The sequence below is a fragment of the Lissotriton vulgaris genome, chromosome 8, assembly GCF_964263255.1.
Source record: "Lissotriton vulgaris chromosome 8, aLisVul1.2, whole genome shotgun sequence".
NCBI lineage: Eukaryota > Metazoa > Chordata > Amphibia > Caudata > Salamandridae > Lissotriton > Lissotriton vulgaris.
The window spans coordinates 575,697,680-575,715,617 of NC_141696.1; the positions used below are offsets into that span (position 1 = coordinate 575,697,680).

A 17,938-nucleotide genomic window follows, 5' to 3' on the forward strand; every position below is an offset into this window, starting at 1 on the left:
TGAAACAGCTCATGAAAAGACCTAATTCCAGGAATTCATAGGATATCTACTCTCAAGTGAAAAAAACCTTAAAAGAAATGTATATATGAATTTTCCAGTTCCTTGATGCAATGTAAAATCTTATGACAAGTGCTCTCAAACGGAATTAAAAAACAGAAGGCTACATTCAAGTCCCTCTCAATTGTTTTATGGTATTACCAAATGAGAGAGAGAATATTTCTGATCATTTAATATTTAATATCTCAGATTCCTCTGCTCATCTCTCCGATTCCACTCTTTTGACAGAAGAACACGAGGTGTAGTTGTATTAAATTATAAATGAGGTGTTCTAGCCACTGAATTTCCTAAGACTACCCCTGAACCCGGAAGTAATAGTATTTCTATACTTCCCTTGCAACTTGAAGAAGCTTAGGAGGGTACTCCAAACATTCAAGAATAGCATGATTTAATATTCTAAATGCAGTTCGCAAATATTTGGGGTAAGTGTATCTTCAGGAGCCTTGTCTTACTCCCAGTAAGCAGGGAAACCACAAATACATGCCTTAATGCATACGTGTGAAACCATTTGCATACACACCAGAGCCTGTGGGGTATTATTGACAGATGGTAAACTCCAGCAAATTCATTTGAACATTAAGGGCACTTTGGGCCAGTTGTACATAAAAGTCAGTTAACAATTTCCCTAATTGCAAATTTTTGTGATTCGCAATTAGGAAATCACTAACATCCATGTACAAATGTGTCTTAGCCACATTTTGCCATTCCAATACGGTCACAAATGAGGTAGGTCTCGCTTTGCGACCCAATGGGAAAGGCCTGCACATACAGGGATGGTGGCCTGCAGACCACCATGTCTGTGATTGCTTTTTAAAAAAAGCTACTTTGTTCATTTCAAAAATTAAAAGGAAAAGTTACCTTTTCATTTTTTAAGAGTAGGCAGTGGTCCGTGGGACCATTGCCTGCTCTTAAAAAATGTTGGCACCCACATTCACAAAGGGGAAGGGGTCCCTTGGGGACCTCTTCCCATCTGCGAATGGCTTACCACCAAATTGAAGTTGGTGGTAACTGCAAAAGATTTGCGAGCACATTCCTGGTCTTCCTACATACCAGTGTGACTCGCTATTAGGAAGGGACACCCTTAACACACCCTTTCCGAAGAGCAACTCGCAAGCCCTATTTGCGATTCAGTAATAGGTTACAGAATAGCAAACAGGGTTTTGTACAATAAAAATCATTTTTTTTTCTGGTCGCCAACTGCCCGATTTTGCAAATCTGGCGGTCTTCGAGCAGAAAAAAGCTTTGCACATCTGGCTCTTTCTATCTTCCTGTTCCTGCTGATGGGCCTGTAAGGAGCAGAAGCAAACATTGATAGGAGTGTCAGCATCATTTGCTTCTTGCAAAGAAAGTACACCAGTTTTGCCGGCCAGTGAGCAATATGTGTGATTAATGTCTGTATGTGTGATTGTGCGACTGGACGGAGATGACAGATCTAATAATTAGGTTAACCATCACCTATGGAGAAAGCGAATGTAAAATGTAAAGGAATATACATTTTTTTTGTTCTGATATCAGAAGATGATGGGCAACTCAGAGATTCAGTAACTGAAGAAGGCTTGCTCAAACAAGCTACTGGCTAAAGGGGGGTTATCCGTGGCCCATCCTAATATATGCCTATGTTATATTGTGAGTGCTGTGTTATCATCTACTGCATCTAAAGACGCCCACTGCCAGACCTATAAATTGCAGATGGAAGGAATGACAGATGAAATAAAATTAAAATGAAGTTAAACGAGAAGACAGTAGAGGCCAGGTGAAAGGTCTTATGTGGGGAGAGAGAGACCAGTTATAAGAGAGTGAAAAACAGAATATGAAATGGATGAAAGAAGTGGAGTTGTGGTAAGAGAAGATAGGCAGATTGCTGCCCTGTTGACATCAACAGCAAACAAGCATTGGCATAGCCAATAGGTCTCACTTTTGGGACTTTATAAGTATTAGGTTATGCAGCACAATATCCTTGGTGCAACAACATCAACATTTGCATGGCTAAACACTTATAAGGTCCCAAAGGTCCCATTGGCTATGCCAATGCTTGTTTTTTGCATGTATCGTTGGACAGAGAAAAGGCGAGGGAACATAAGCTCTTGAAAACAGTACTGGGCCTTACATGACATGGAGCTGTACCTTGCTCAGGTACATGATATGAGGGGCAGATTTGTCTTGGCTGGGTTCAATAACTTGCTGAACCATCTCTTGGCATCACTGAGTGGGTGGGCTCACTCTTGCTCCATGTTGCCTGGCTGTTGGGACAATAGGTACCCGCAGGACACTTTACATGTTATGTTTTGCAAATATTTTAGTGTGTCAAGAAGGCAGTTTATTGTTTTTCTGCTAAGCACCTTGACTTTTATCCAAGTACTTCCTGCTCTTATGTATTTTATGTTGCTCCCTAATTACCATGTACTATATGCTATCACCTCTTTTTTATGAGCCACATTGACGTATAGGCCTTGTAGGCCTGAATGATATACATTGTTGCTAAAAGGAGGTTTTTTATCTTGTCCTATTGATGTTTGGTAATTAAATTTTATTGATTTAAATGGTACGCATGTGTTTTATATTTGCACTGTAACTTTTGCTGTGTTATCTTGTTCTTTAATGGTAGTTTTCACATACATGAATAAAGATTTTATGATGCATCCTCCCTAGATTTACCTTACTGAATTAAAATTTACACCCACAAAAAACATTATTATTTAAATTTGTTAGCATTAAAGGCATATACCAACTAAATCAAACTGCTTACTAGCGTTGACGAACACTGGAGAACTTTTCATCAAAGTACTTATCTACCATGGTTTGTAAAGCCACTCTGCTAGAGAAACTTCTGTTGCTGTGGAGGACAACCCTAAATATTGAGGCTCTTCATATGCTTTAATTGAGGATGAAGTCCGCCAAAATGGCTGAAGGATTGTAGGCTCAGGGATAGGCTGTGGCATGATACACAACTACACAAAGCAGGCTATCCATAACTGACCTGGAGACTGTTTTCTACTTAGGAATCTGCTACTTACAAATGTATTTTGTTATTATAAACGCAGGAGTACAAGTCCCAGAATAATTAAAAACAGGATATAAAAGTACTAACCCTGACATTCAGTTAACATTCCTACCATATGCCTAAAGGACCACCTCAAATGTCAAACTAGAAATGAGAAAGGGCAGATACAACTCAATGATTACAATGGCAGAAGGAATTAGAAAATATCCAGCCCTCCTGGACCCAGGTTGGACATCACTGGCCTCGATGAAGCAGAAAAATCCAGGGCGTGGAGGTGTGACACTTCGTTCTGACGTTTTTTGCTACGCATAGTGGGCCCAGTTGAAGTATGACAGCTGCCAAGGTGCACAATCAGAGAGAGCCACAGAGCTGGACCTCCGACTTCCAAGTGGCATCTTCCCCAGAAGGAGTGCAGCAGACATGCAGTGCAATGAGCAGTGGCAGCAGCAGGAGGAGCCACCGAGGAGCTGTGTGTAGTCCAGACCTACAAACTCACAACACATTCAAACTGGCACACTCACCTAAGTTGACGGCACACTTTCCCCAAAAACAACTTACGCTACGACCTGCAACGAAAATGTTTGGAAAGCTTCACCTTGTTCAATCAAAAGGTGCTATGATGCCATACTAAAGGAAGTTTGTGGCCTACATAAGTGCTAAATAACAATTATCACTACAGCCTTACGTGATTAAGAATGTTGGAAAGCCAGGGACTTTTATTCTGGCCTGCTAGGTTAAAGATGCCCTGAGACGTGGAAGGTCAAAGGCAAGAGCAGCATTTTCTCACACAGAGGACCAGATGTCACTCAGCCTCAGAGCCTCCAAGAGCACGTGCTCATTTGGGTTTGGATCAGGAACAGAGGCAGTGGGTTTTAATCCAAGAGAGACGCTGTAAATGTATCCGACCTGGACTCCGCTGTGACTCACTTCCGCATCTGAGGCCAAGTCCCCGCCCATTTCATTTGGCTTCCACAGAAGGATGAAACGCAAATATTAAGAAACAGCAAATACTGCAGCTGGGTTGTCAGACAAGCCCCACATTGAATTGAATAAAAAAGTTACAGGCTCCAGAAGCCGATGAGGATTTGCAATAGTGCTTCTCCAGCAAGCACAGTGAAAGCAGAAAGGAAGGCCTGCGTGAAAGAGACACGAGCAACTTCCAACGGCTCATTCGCTGCCTTAAGTTTATGAGTGCGCAATATACTCGAGATCAAAGCTCTGTCACATGGTGTTATAATGGCCAATGCAGGCTTGCCATAGTCACACAGGACCTTGCAGCCAGACTGTCGAGGCAGCAATCATAGAAGAAGAGAGGTGGGTATCCCACAAAAATGCTTAACAGACAGTTGAGAACAAAAGACCCCTGAAAGTACATTTTCATAAAATGAGTTCACTAACCCCTTCTCACTGTAGGCACACCCTGCCTTGCAAGGTCAGCTTTTGTCTTGTGTACATAAGTCAGTCACTAGCCCTAGCATAGAAAACAAAGTAAGAGTATAGACAGTCCCACACGAGTCAGTGGACTGAGGAACGAGGTTCCTGTCCCGGCGTTGGCTGAACATCCTGTGATTGTGGGTAACTCACTCAATTTACCTTTGCCTGAAAAAAACCTGACCTTCTGTAATGTCTAGTGCTCATGTAAACCGCTCTAGTCCCCTTTGGCTAACTACGTCCAGACTACCTACAACTTAAACAACACCAGCACAAGCGCGCGGCAGCAGGGGAAGGAGCTTGCGGGACCGTGCAGCAAGGCGCGATGATTGCGACCCTATGGCGCCACCATATGGCGCTGCGTGCTCCCGCATGGAAATCGCCAGACGTGCATGCGTTGCCATTGCAAGTAATGCAATGCGTGCACATTTTTGCCCCAAAGCTGTGCCGATGGCATTAGGTCTCTCTCCTATGCAGCGCATGCGCGCTGCGTAGGCGAGGCCTAAAAATGAAACAAGGTTCAGGTTTAATATAACTCCCTTTTTGGTCTCTTATCCACGTGACACCCATTGTAACTCAGCCCTCGAATTACGTCCCTGTGATTCCCGCACAGCTCAATATACCTTACATTTTTTCATGAATTGTAGGTTGAAACAGGAAACCGTTTTTAATCCCACTGTTTAGGCTTCTGAATATTAGAAGGTGAAGGCCAGCCTTCTTTTATTTGCAGCTGTTACAAACTGAACATATTCATACAATGGTTTATATAGGTTTATCTTGGCTGCTGTAAGAACATGGTGAGGGAGTAACGTTTTCATGAAGTTGTATGTATTTGAGCTGTTTCAATGTATGATCTGTTTTTGATGTTACAATTGTTTCTTTGTTTATTTTTGCACAAGTCACTTTATGGTCAAATTTCTGCATGGTTTATTGATTTGCTGAAGGTATCTATGTCATTTAAGTTCCAGAGGATTTGTTATTTCTATTTTTTTTTACCTCACGTGAAGCTATTGCAAATTGAATATATTTGTACCAATGTTACAGATTATCTCAGTTGTAACGCCGAGGAATACGGTGGGAATGTAATGTTTCACTGGTATTTATCCTAGCTTTAGCTTTTGCTGTGTTTTTGATGTCATATTTGTTTTTATCTATGTATAGGCGACTTTATGGTTTAATCTCTGCAAATTAGTTTCCCCCCTAGCCACAGGCAAGTGACTGAGGTGTAAAAACGAGATCTGAAAAAGGATTCTGAGCCCCAACAATTTATTTTCTATGCTACAGATCGTAGACGGAACTTCGAACAGTTCATTCCCCAGTAAGGCGAGAACGAGTTTGCTATACATTTAATTTAGAGGGTTGAAAGTAGGCCGTTCGCAACCAATAAGATTTATTCCTTTTTGAATTTTAGATTATAAATTCACAATAAGGGTGACTCCTCAATGGCGAGGAGCCTTCAGGGAGCCATTAATTTATGGGCCATTAGGTTGGAGGTCCAATGAAGTAAAGGTTTAATATGTAGTAAGGTGAGCCTGAGCTGGAGACTTCATCGACAGTAAGAGTTGGAAGAGATATTTAAGCGAGTTGGAGTCTCTATGTATAGGAAAAGATACAAGAGACATTTGAGGAAGTGTGTTGGCTATGATTTAATTACTTTTTCCCTCCTACAGATTGCTTGATTATTGAGAGGGCTTTCCCCCTTTGACGTCAAATAAAAAAAAAAAAAAAGAAAGGACAATGCGGGCTCCTGATTATCTCTGATGGGTCTTAGCCGGTATCTTCTGGGCAGTATTTATTGGAGGTGAGTAAATTGACTACGAGTGAATGTATGTGTCTGCCGGTGATGAGATTATGGGTTTGGCAATGGATGGAATAGAGTACAAGTAATTGGAATTGGGTGATTCATGGCCCAAAGTGCCTGGGCTAGTTAAAATATTTAGAAGCTTATAAAGCACTCAGCTACCCCCAACGGGGGTGTCCCGGCACTATGACAGGTGGCAGAAGCAGGTACCAGGAAGGGTCTAAGGGCTGGAAAACAGCCTGGTCTTTAGAACACGTTGGAAGATAGCTATAAGGAGGAAGAGCATTCTTTAATATGAAAGATGATGGGGGGATGAATAAAAATGTGTGTTTTCTGGTGCCACTTCAGAAGGGGATGCAATGATGATTTATTCAATAAAGAATGTTGGCACATGTTGGCACACATGTATGTATATCACCACAGAATATTGTTTGTTCTGTAATTATTGAACATGTGAATCACAGTATGGACATGATTGTGTTTTGTTACAGTGTTCACGTTTGTGTTTTTGTAGGAGAATCGTGTTTTTAGTACTGAGGAAGGTGGCAACCAATGAGCCCTATACACTGCAACGCGTCGACATAACTGGGACAACTGAATCTGTGTGAATTGTGGATTTGGGAGTTGGATATCGCATGAAGCACCTTTCACCACAGATCTAACAGATCAGTTTGTAGATATAGACAAATGAGTCGTTGTTGTCTTTCCCTGGTTTTGTGTTTATGTTGGGGTTTTTAAATGTATTAAATTGGTTTGCACCGTACAGTGAAGAAAAACTCTTCTTTGAACGCGTGAGGATTTTTATAAAACTTAACATTTTCTGAACTAGATGTTCATTGTGCTGACTATTGTAATTGTGGGTGTATACATACATGAATGTTTTTTACGATAATATCAAATTAAATCTTTGCACCCAAACAATATTGTTGTAGTACTGGATTAAGAGTGATCTTCAGGGTGACTGTGGTGGAAACCTGAAGTGTACAGTGATTGGACTAGCTCCTGCGGGGAGATAAGTTCACATTACTGTGCCCTGTGCCCTGTTCACGGTGTGTGGGGAGGCCATCTCTCTTTTTTGTACTAATCTCTGCAAGGAATATCGATTTGTTGATGGTTTTTATGCCACTCTATGTGAGTGGACGTATTATTTTTTTCTTGTGTATTCTTTTTTATAACTTAATTGTTGTGGCTTGATGGTTTTACGCTGTGTATTTTTTTATGATTTTTATTAACAGAATAAAGATCAATTGATGATGATGATGATGAAACAAGCTGACATGAACAGATATCACCATTTATTAGATTAAAAATAAATGAAGACAGTTAATTGCAGCAAACTTAATGCAAAAACAATGTAAATGCAGCATGGCAAAATAATTTACCACTAATCGATAAATGTTACATTGATTTCAAAAAATCAAATAAAAACATGAAACTCTCTGGTGTAGTTGTACAGAAGAGAATATATAATAATTAGGACATATACAATGAGGATATTGATGGCTTCCTGATTTCTGAGATAGAAGGTATGCTGCCTTACCCATCTTCTCCTGGATATCGGACTGATCTTCGGATGATGGAGTACGGTGGACGTCGTGCACTTGACAAGCATTTACAGCCCGTATGGTTGGCGATTTTTACAATCACAGGTTCTGCTTGCATAAATGGAACAGAAATCTCAAAAACCTAAAGGGAAACATATGAATTAGAAACAGTGGCTCTGAAAATTGATTTTATCTAAAAAAAAAAAAAGAAAAAACACAAATTTAAACAGTCCCATCTGGTTGTTTTGTCTCATTATTCCTCTTGGATGTTGTCAGTGTGTCCTGGTTCGCCACCATCCACCTTTCACAACACCCTTTTCCATCGCTCTCCTAAGCTGCGGCATCAACAAGAAAAAAAAAGCAAGGCATGCAGTCGAGATGAGAAGCACAATTATAATTTCAGACCTGCATAATGTTGTTGGCTGAAGACTTACAACCATATTCTTCAATGCCTGCTACAATCTGCATGGGGTATGCTATACTTGTTCAGAAGTAATGTAATTTCAAGGAAAAGGTATCCGAATAAGGCATCGGAGTCCTCCAGCATTCATAGGCATATTATCTGGCCCTTGAACATTCTGTTCAAGGATTAAGTTCACCACTCAAATTGTTGTTGTCTGTTTGGCTACAGCTCTTCAAGGATACAATAAACAATAACAGCCAAACTAGAACTCCGTCATAGAGAGTATGGATGATGTTTATTATAAACACTCTCTCAAGCCATTTTTTGGGGAAAAGGAACATTTTCGCTGGCACTGTCAAGGTCGCCTAATGCTGGAATTCCTGCCCAGCTGCATCCTGTTACCATCCTAAGAAGGAGAGCGGTATGCTCTACATCAAAACGGGCTCCCAGATGACACATACCTTCAATTAAATGGGGGGAGTTAAACCACTTTTAGGCATTCTGGCAGATCCGCACACACTATGCATATTAGGATATGAAGTGCTAGGTTGGAGTATAGGTACAATTATATGTATTCATATAATCAATATAACACCACAATGGTAGAATTGTTTATTTTCTTTCCCATTCTCATAATGCTCATTCCTCTGTTTTGTTTCCTTATTTTAATCATTGCAGCACACATGTTTTTACACAAGAATCTTATTGCGTCAATAAATGTTTGAAATGTAAATTTAGGTATTTATTGTGTCTCCCTTTGGGCACGCCTGAGTTACTAACAAAGGGGTTGGATCTGTTTCCATGATTTCCTTGGGGGAAGTCAGGGTTGTCATGTTCTGAGGTTGCAGACACCATCTGATACCTTGTAAGGTTTAGTGGTCTAGATGGTGCACTGTGAGCTAGCCAGAGATTAGATCAAAATATTCTAATGGTATGCACGGACTTAATAATGCATCGATTTTACACTTAAGTTGCCCAAACCGACAGTCACACTGAAATAGTAGGAACCGTATGACAGGAGGGAAAGTGGTGACATTCCTATTACCACAAACATCTGCCATTGCCAAAGTTGTTTGGGAAAAGTTTGTCAAGCACTGTGGGTGGTCAGACAAGCTAAATTCCAATCCATGCCAGGACTTCAAGAGCAATTAGTGTCAATGTTAGATATAGTTATAAGCAACAGGGAGAAAACATGTAACAGTACACAAATGGTACGATACAACGACAACGGGTTAATGTAGGGATTTAACCAGCAGTATTACAAATGTGATATACTTCTTAGAGCACAATGTTTTCTAAATTAAATTGAAAGTTAAACAGAATAGCAAAACAGCAATAAAGTTGTATCCACAAGTAGAAATAATTTTAATTGAAACCTGCGTACATAGTATCATATAACATAATGCATGTTGGTGATAACACTCTGGACATATTAGCAAAGGAAACTGATAGCCCAGTAGAGCAAAATCTATTGAGGGCCATATAGTGGGTTAATTCCCACATAATATTCTAACAATAAACCACATCAAGTCTCAGAACTAGAATTTCAATGGTGTTGTGGCCTATAAATTAATGAAAGGCCATCATCAATACTAGTGTTGTTAGAGCACATGATTGGGCTTGTCCCACAAGGAAAATAATATATTGTTGGGGTAATTCTGAACCTTACTTTGTAGTGTAGATGTTCCAAGACATCCAGATGGCGAAGGCTTGCAGGGAAAATTGACCCAATGGTGTAATGGTTCTTTAGAGAAATCACTTCTTGTGAAATGAAAGAGCACTGGCCACGTATCCAGTCCTCGGTCACTGCAAAGCAAGAGTGATATCCTCCTCAAGAAGCCACAGAAAAGCAAACCAATACTTTCTCAGATACATCAGATTCAGACTCTAAAGGGGAAGTCTGGCACGTGTTCCATGATGATGTTCATGCTCCACTGGCTACACCTGCCTTGTCTATCCAGATGCAAGAGTCAAACGATGACTCTGGGCAAGCTGATGTTGCCATTGTAATGGATGCACCAAACACAATTTGCTGAATAGCTTCTTAACCTCTAAAGTCCATTCTGACCCTAGATATGCCAGAGTTTTTCACTCGGAGTCAAAACTTTTGAGGTGGTCACACTAAGCCGAAACTTGCATGTTTCTCCAGTATTATCCTTTTGTTGTAGTTCACAAGAATGATACAGTAAATTGTGTCATGTAAAGGAAACAAGGGAAACCCTACTCACATGGAACCATGGTACGTAATCTATAACCAGAAACAGTGGCTCTTGTGGAAAAAAATAAGCAATACACAATATTGCTAAGCACAATGGCAATAAACAGGGGTAAAGGGGATGTCCAAATGAGAAGTAAGACCATATACAACGTGATACTTGTAAGTTCAAAATGTTTATATGCATAAGTCAACACAGTTATAATCAAGATAAGTGCAGTGTCCCCAAGTGAACATGGAATCTATAAAACAGTGCGTGACATTTTGTGACATAGAGAAATGGTTTCCATAGTGACAAAGTCAACCATCAAATTAGTACATAATAAACACAGCCTCCTAATCTGCTAATAGAGACTGCTGAATGGTTCGCTTTTAAGTATTGTCTTCGGCGTTTCGGCCCCGTTTACAGTAGGGAGTCTCTTTAGGACCTAGCAATGCAAGGACATCTGTGGGATGATGATAAAAAAGAGTAAATCAGGGGGGGGGAACACAGCTGTAAGTATATGCTAATGAGCGATAAGGTAAGTACCTGAAAGCGGAATATGCTGTCTAAGTGACAGTAGTGCACCCCAAGGAAGTGAAAGTATGGGAAGGGTACTCACGTGGGACCCAGCCGGGAACTAACAAAAAGAAAAAGGCCTTATATTACATTACAGCGTTCAAGAAATGGAATTGCTGGTAGAAACAATGGTAAAAAGAAAACTTACCCGAGTGAGGGGAAGAACAGTATGGGTAAGTGCTATGTACAATGATCAGCATCTACATATATAAACCACATCAATCTGTGTCGTGGATAATTAATCATGGGTGAACATGGCAGTGCGTGTTGATCAGGCGTATTTCTATAAACCAAAGGAAATACCAATGTAGGCAAGGATGCTGTGTAAACAAATGAGGGCAAGGATATTGAAGCTGAGTGTGCTGCATCCACTCTTAAGGTGTCTGAGCAGCACTTATGACCACTGGATAAAGACACGGATGCATGCAACCACTAAGCGCTGGGAAAAGAGAACCGCACAAGTCCGTCACCTCTTGCAGAATGACAAGGGGCTGGAACTTTACAAGCCCCACCAGACCTTTGTACCTTCTTGGAATTAGGAAGGTTTGGAGGGTTTCAGCATTAAGTCCACACATTCAGAGCAAAACTGACTGTGCTTCAGTGACGCTCTGGTTGCGGTTCCCAGAGGATACAACCCAGTGGCAAGTGAGGGTAGCTCCTTGGGCGGGATAGACATCTATGTGACGCCATGGCCTTGAAGAAGCTAAGATCCAGGGTAGGGCTCAATGAGAAGATCTGTGAACACGCAAAGGAGACAGGGAACTTGGTGCTGATTGGCTTACAATGTCAGGTAGTCCACTGGCATTACCGTAATTCTTCAGCGCTGTCTATCCTGAGCTCCTTCAGCTGCACTTCCTCATAATTGAACCCAGAAACTGGGTGTCAGTGTCAGCAGTCCCCCTACGAGGAGGAGCTTAAAAAGTTCAGCTGCTCCTCTTTAGGGATGTGGGCCAACTTTTTTAATCAGTCAAGAAACCTGAAGGGTACCTGAGCATCGCTGACCTTGGTGCCACATTGGGACAAAAGCCACTGTTCAGTATGCTAACTGGAAGTTCAGGGCTCCTTGCTCCTGCATTCAGCATAGGCCACTCTGCATGCTTTCCCCCAAATCCACACTATATCTACCTGTACCTCAAGCAGACTGCAATAACTTTTGTCTCTTCTGCTTCACCTGCATGAATCAGGAGGGGACCTCTTAGCTGAGCTAAGCATAGCTTAAGAGGCTAAGCGTTCCTCTCTAAGAGGATCACTCTGAAAGTCTGTTTTATTGTGTCCAGTGCATTATTTACACCGTTGCTGTGATTCAGACGGCCGTGCTGTAGTTGCCTTTTACTCTTTTAATTACAGCCCCTCCTTGGACTACGCCTGCACCCATCACTCATCATCGTTACCAAGCAATCGAGATTTTGAAACTGTTTATTACACTAAATAAAAAAGGTGTAAACATTCTATCTGCCATAGTATAAATCACAGTCTATTTTTATTTCACATTTTGGAACGGTAAGCTATGGTCTCTGCGGTAGGCTGGGCCTGCTAAGCAGGCCACTGACACAGTATCCTTTGTATAAATCGTCTGTTTCCCTGTATCGTCTAGGCCAGCACTCTCATGTGTGCCAAAACAACACTCTACAGATAGTAAAGTAACTGTAGCATTGTAGAAGGCCTGCCAATGACAGATATGTGGCACTATAAAACTGTGAAGTAGAAAATATTTCCATAATTCAGAACTTGGTATCTGTGACTTAGAATGTCACATTAAAACTGGCATTGGCTGAAGCTCCTTTTTACTTAAATATTAACTTGATGTTAAACTATTTTTCTCAGCACGGTGATAAAGGCTAATGAATTTTTAAATATGTGAAGAACTTTACCAGAGATGCTTATATCAAATGACAGATTGACCCACTTCTTACAATTAAAATTTATATGAAGTGAAAGAATCGTATTTTTCAGTCAGCGTTAAGATACTATGGCTAGAGAGATCCAATTAAAGTATGTTGATTGCATTGCTGGGAATCCTGGGGCGGCTTTAGGCTCATGGTGGCCCTGGGCAGGGAGCGTAGGTAGGAGACCTCAGAAGAGGAGGTCCGGGAGGGGCGGAGCCCCCCGGAGCTCAGGAAGGTACCAGCCGGCCAGCAGTGGGTAGGGTAAAAAAAGAAGCCAATCAGGAACCAGGAGGAACGCAGGCGCGGAGGCCAGTGAAGAGGGGGGTCAGGGTGTTTGGAAGTGGAACAGAGCCGGAGGCCGCTAAAACCCTGACAGGGGCCGCCACGCAAATATGTATCCATTCTCAGAGTATTATTATATTAAGGATATATATTGGTGTGGTGGCCCCTGGGGTTTGGTGGCCCTGTGCAGGGGCACAGCTTGCACATGCCTAAGGCCGCCCCTGCTGGGATCTCTGCAACTGCGGGCACTTTAACTATTTAGCTGAACGGGGATCAGAAAGAAGTAGAGAAGTTGTTGGGGATTAACTTCTCTTTGGCACAAACTTATGAACAGAGCAGCGGCGGTTGGTAAGCGCGGTGAGGTGGGGCAGGGTGCGGCAGCGTGACAGCCAACGGACAACGGAATAGGTATTATTTATTTATTTTTTTTTATTTAATGAAGCACACATAGAAAGAGGACAAAGCGAGGGGAAAAACATATTTATCCTCGTTACATCTCACCTGCTGAGGCATAGGTTTTTGGCGTAGCCCCAGGTCTATCACTTCTGGTAAATCTGGGAATGCATCAAAATCCATGGATGTTGAGTCGGAACACCCAAGCAACACCTATGGGAAAGCCTCCCTGGCGCAGAGTAATGCAACGCAGCAATATGAGCTGCGTTGCATTACTCAAGATTTATGAAGCTTCTCAGGGCCACGCAAGGTGGCCTTGTGTGGCTACGTAAATCTCCTTTTTAATATGCGTCTCTCTTGCACCATGCTGCATGTTGCAAGAGTGACGCAAAGGGCCTCGTGAATATGCCCCAGAGTATTTCTCTGTAGAGGTCTTCACAAAACTACCTGCTTCAGTTATTTGCACTTTGGTGATTTCACAAGAAGACGAGGGCTCATTTTCTTCTCTAGGTGGGCTTTTGTTTCGGTAGGAATCAGAAGTGGTTTGAGGCTTAAGATAGAACCCGTTTTCAGTGAAGATTGCCTCCAGCATTGTTGTTTTTCAACAGAATTCCTCTGCAAGATGTTCTCTTGACTGAAAGCAACTCTCACAAGACTTAATTGCAATATACGGTAGTGAAAATGGGAATGTCAGGTGTGGAAACTGCCAGGGCCGTTTCTAGGTGTTTTGCCGCCCTAGGCGAAAATTGAAAAATGCCGCCCCTTCTTTTTACTACCATCACTCTCTCACCCTGTCATCCAGGCTAGAAGAATTAATACATTAGATATTTCCAAACTCATGTTTTTTTCCGCCCTCCCCCTTTTGCCGCCTAGTCTTGCCTAATGGTAGAAATGGCTCTGGAAACTGCCACAGAATAGTATGAGTGTCCTCTACCACTAGAATAATATGATTTTCCAAAAATATACCTGCACAACAATTTGTAAGGAGTTCAGGACTTAAAGTAAAAGTCCTATAGCACCAGTGTTGAAAACACTTAGGAACCTGCAATTCTTTGCAAGCATGCACCCCTGTCACTTATCTACTTTCCTGCCAAATGCCTAAACCCTATTACGTTAGTTCAATGTTTTGCTTCTAAAACATATATTATGTGAAAAAACAATGTTTTCATTTGGAATCATGGCTCCTGCTTGCATAGCACATGCTTAACATCGGGAGACACCAGTCTGAAAAGCTTTGCATCTTTTATTGTACAACAGTGAGCAGGATATCAAAAAATGTGACAAATTACCGTTTTTGAGACATATGATGTACTTGTGTTAAAGCAGGTTAGACTCTCTTCGTTGCAGCAGCCTCCGCATCTGAACACAGACACGCAAGGTGGCTTGAAGAACATGCTGGTGCTTGTGCCCAAATCTTTAGCAACATCCACACAGGTTTCCCTAGGCAAGCACTGAGTTTTCTGCCATTCTTCATCTATGACTGAAAAACAAAAAAGGTGGCATTAGTAAACATTAAGTTTCTTCGATACAGTTTACAGAGATACTATATTAGCTTTAACATGGGTGAGGAGCAAACATATAGGATACCTTAACCATACAAACAATGGTGGCTCTGTATTGTACCCTTATTAGATAGTTGGGTAGAGATGGATGAATGAATCAGTACCAGCTAATCTGTTAATGTGTGCTGGGCGTAAACCAGATTAATCTCACCAGACATTAATGAAGCAACTGGAATGTATGTGTGGCCTGACGTGACAGAGCCGTTACCCTCCATGTCATGTATGACTGTATGTGGCACTTATATAGAGCAAACCTAGCCAAAGGAAGCAGAGTGCTGTACAGAGTCAAAGGCAATGATACAGACAACAAGTGATTTGAGAAACCGCTGGTCTGTTGACTGTTGCCGCATTAAAGAGTTGTGTATTCAACTCGTTCCTAAATTGGAGCATAGCTAGAGCAGCCCTAATTGATATGAGGTTGTTATTTTATATCCTGTGTGCATAGACAGACACTTTTTTTGTTGTGCTATCTACCCACGTTCACAGTGTGCTTGTAAGAGCAGAGAAAGGGACAGCATCATTAACGGCTTTGAGAGCACTTCATGTTCTTGCCTTTGGCACTGACAAAGCTGTCCCTATGCCCTTACCTCGACCGCACATGCACTGAACCTGACACGGTCTACCAATCTCAGCCAATGGTGGGGGAGAGGAGGTGGTGGTCACCAATGGTATCATTTAAATGTGCTCAATCATCCTCAGATGCACTCACAAATGGCAAAGTCAGGTGGCTAATGCTTTGCAAGTGTAGGCTTTGGTGCTGAACACATTGTCGCATAATCAGGATGTAGGCAAGATGAGTGCTTAATTGTGATGGTGTGCGTATGTAGGCCTCAGTAGATTTTGATGGTGGTTATGCAGAAGGGTTGTTCATGGTTGTGTGGAAGGGTTTCGAGTTTTGACATTAGTCCCCTTGTAGGACATACTCTATCCAATGCAGGGATGATGAACAGTTACCTTTAATACTGTGCTATTGTTGAGTGCAATGCAGGGCATCACACTGACACACACCATGTCATTTGGACTGTTGATATACGTGCCTCTTTGTCTAAGCCATTTTATTTCGCGTCTTATGTGCTGATATGGGATGTTTTACTTGTGTAGAAGGAAGCAGGTCATCAACGGTGCACTAATTCACTCTTGGCTGCTATCATATGGGTCATAGTACTTCATTGGGAATTTATCCATCTTGAGGCTATAATATGGCTTAGACAGTTGGAACGTGTGTCACTTGTGCAGTATTTGGATGCTATCCATCATCCATCAATGTATATGTTATGAGTTTATGTACAGCGCACTATTGCCCGTTAGGGTACCCCGCAACTGAGCATTGATGTGGGCTAAGCCCTGCCTATGGTAGGTTGGCTAATTGAAGGGCCAGGTGTTCAGCTTCTTGCAGAATTCAAGAAGAGAGGAGGAGTTTCTGATGTGTAGTGGGAGGCCATGCCACACTTTACAAGTTGTAAGAGAATGCCCGTTCTCCCAATCTTATTCTGTTATGCGTGGCATGTGTGTGAGTAGGGGTACTTTGGAGCAGAAGTGTCTGGGTGGTTGCTGGAAGAAGATGCAATTGTTCAGGTAGGTTGGGGCTAACTTGTTTATTGCCTTGAATGTGTTTGTGAGGAGTTTGAACTGAGACATTGTGTGAATTAAGAGCCAATGCAGCACCCAGAGGTTTTGGTGTGATGTGAGTTCTGTGTGGGAGGTTGAGGATGAATCTGCAGCCAAGCTCTGGATGGTTTGTAGTCTTCTAGTAAGTTGCTTGGTGATCCCAGCGTAATGGGTGTTCCTGTAGGCCAACTTGCTGGTGACTACAGCATAAGTGATTATTTTTGTAGTGTTGCTTATGAGCCATTTGAAGATCTTCTTCAGCATCTTCAGGGTGTTGAAACAAGATGCACTGACTGCGCTAACTTGTGCGGTCAGGTCCAGTTTGGTGTTGATGATTATTCTGAGGTTCCTGGCATGGCTGCTGGGTGTGGATCCAAGTGTGGTCGGCCACCAGTTGGATGGGGTGTTAGACAGTGTCAAATGCTGCAAAGAGATCTTGGAGAATGAGGGTTGACGTGTCTCCTCTCTCATGGATCATGCAGATATAGTATGTGGTGGTGATGAGTGCTCGTTCTGTACTGTGGTTGGACCTGAATCCAGGCTGCATGATGAGGGGCTGGTGGTTGCTGAGGTGGTCAGTGATGCAAGAGTTTCTCTCTTTGCCAGGTGTGGTAGGAGGGAGATGTGTCTGTAGTTGAAAAGCACAGCTGGGTCAGCTGGCTTCTTGAGCAGCAGCATGATGATGGTATGTTTCCAGATGTCCTGGAATGTGGCTGAATCAATGGAGGCATGAAGGATGAGTGTTAGTGCTTTGTTGATTGGTAGGAGTCCTTTGGTGGGTGCAAGTGTCAGATGGGCCCCCAAGTGGATGGTCTTCATGGCAGCAGTGATTTCGTCTGGGTTGACGGTGGGCCACAAGGTCTGGGTTCATTCTTCATCTGTGATGGGAATTCGAGTAGCTACAGTAACAGGGTCTGGTTGTGGGTCGAAGTGGCTGTATATGGAGGTGATTTTGTTACAGAAGAATTCCGGAACTTGTTCCAAAGGTCTTGTGAGGGGGTGATGTTGTCGGAGGTGGAAGGAGACGCAGGGACATCTTTGATGATTAGCAATATTATTATTTGCTGCTGTTAGTGCCGGTGTAGATAGAATCTGCAGGAGCAGTACATTTGGTGTTCCATATCTGCTTGTGATAGCATTTTAGGGCTAATTTGAAGATGTCTTTATCTGTGGTGTCTTGACATGTCCTCCATTCG

At 42.2% G+C, this 17,938-nt stretch overlaps 1 protein-coding gene across 1 annotated transcript in view; it reads right to left on the reverse strand.

Annotated features, from left to right (window-relative positions):
• Positions 1 to 17,938, reverse strand: part of VEGFD (vascular endothelial growth factor D) — a 508,699-nt gene that overhangs the window by 82,893 nt on the left and 407,868 nt on the right. Inside the window, exons 3-4 of the mRNA XM_086933335.1 lie at positions 14,862 to 15,052; positions 7,831 to 7,976 (exon numbers count right to left, since the gene is read on the reverse strand). Of these exons, the coding sequence (XP_086789461.1) occupies positions 7,831 to 7,976; positions 14,862 to 15,052 (337 nt within the window). The remainder of the gene's footprint in view (positions 1 to 7,830; positions 7,977 to 14,861; positions 15,053 to 17,938) is intronic.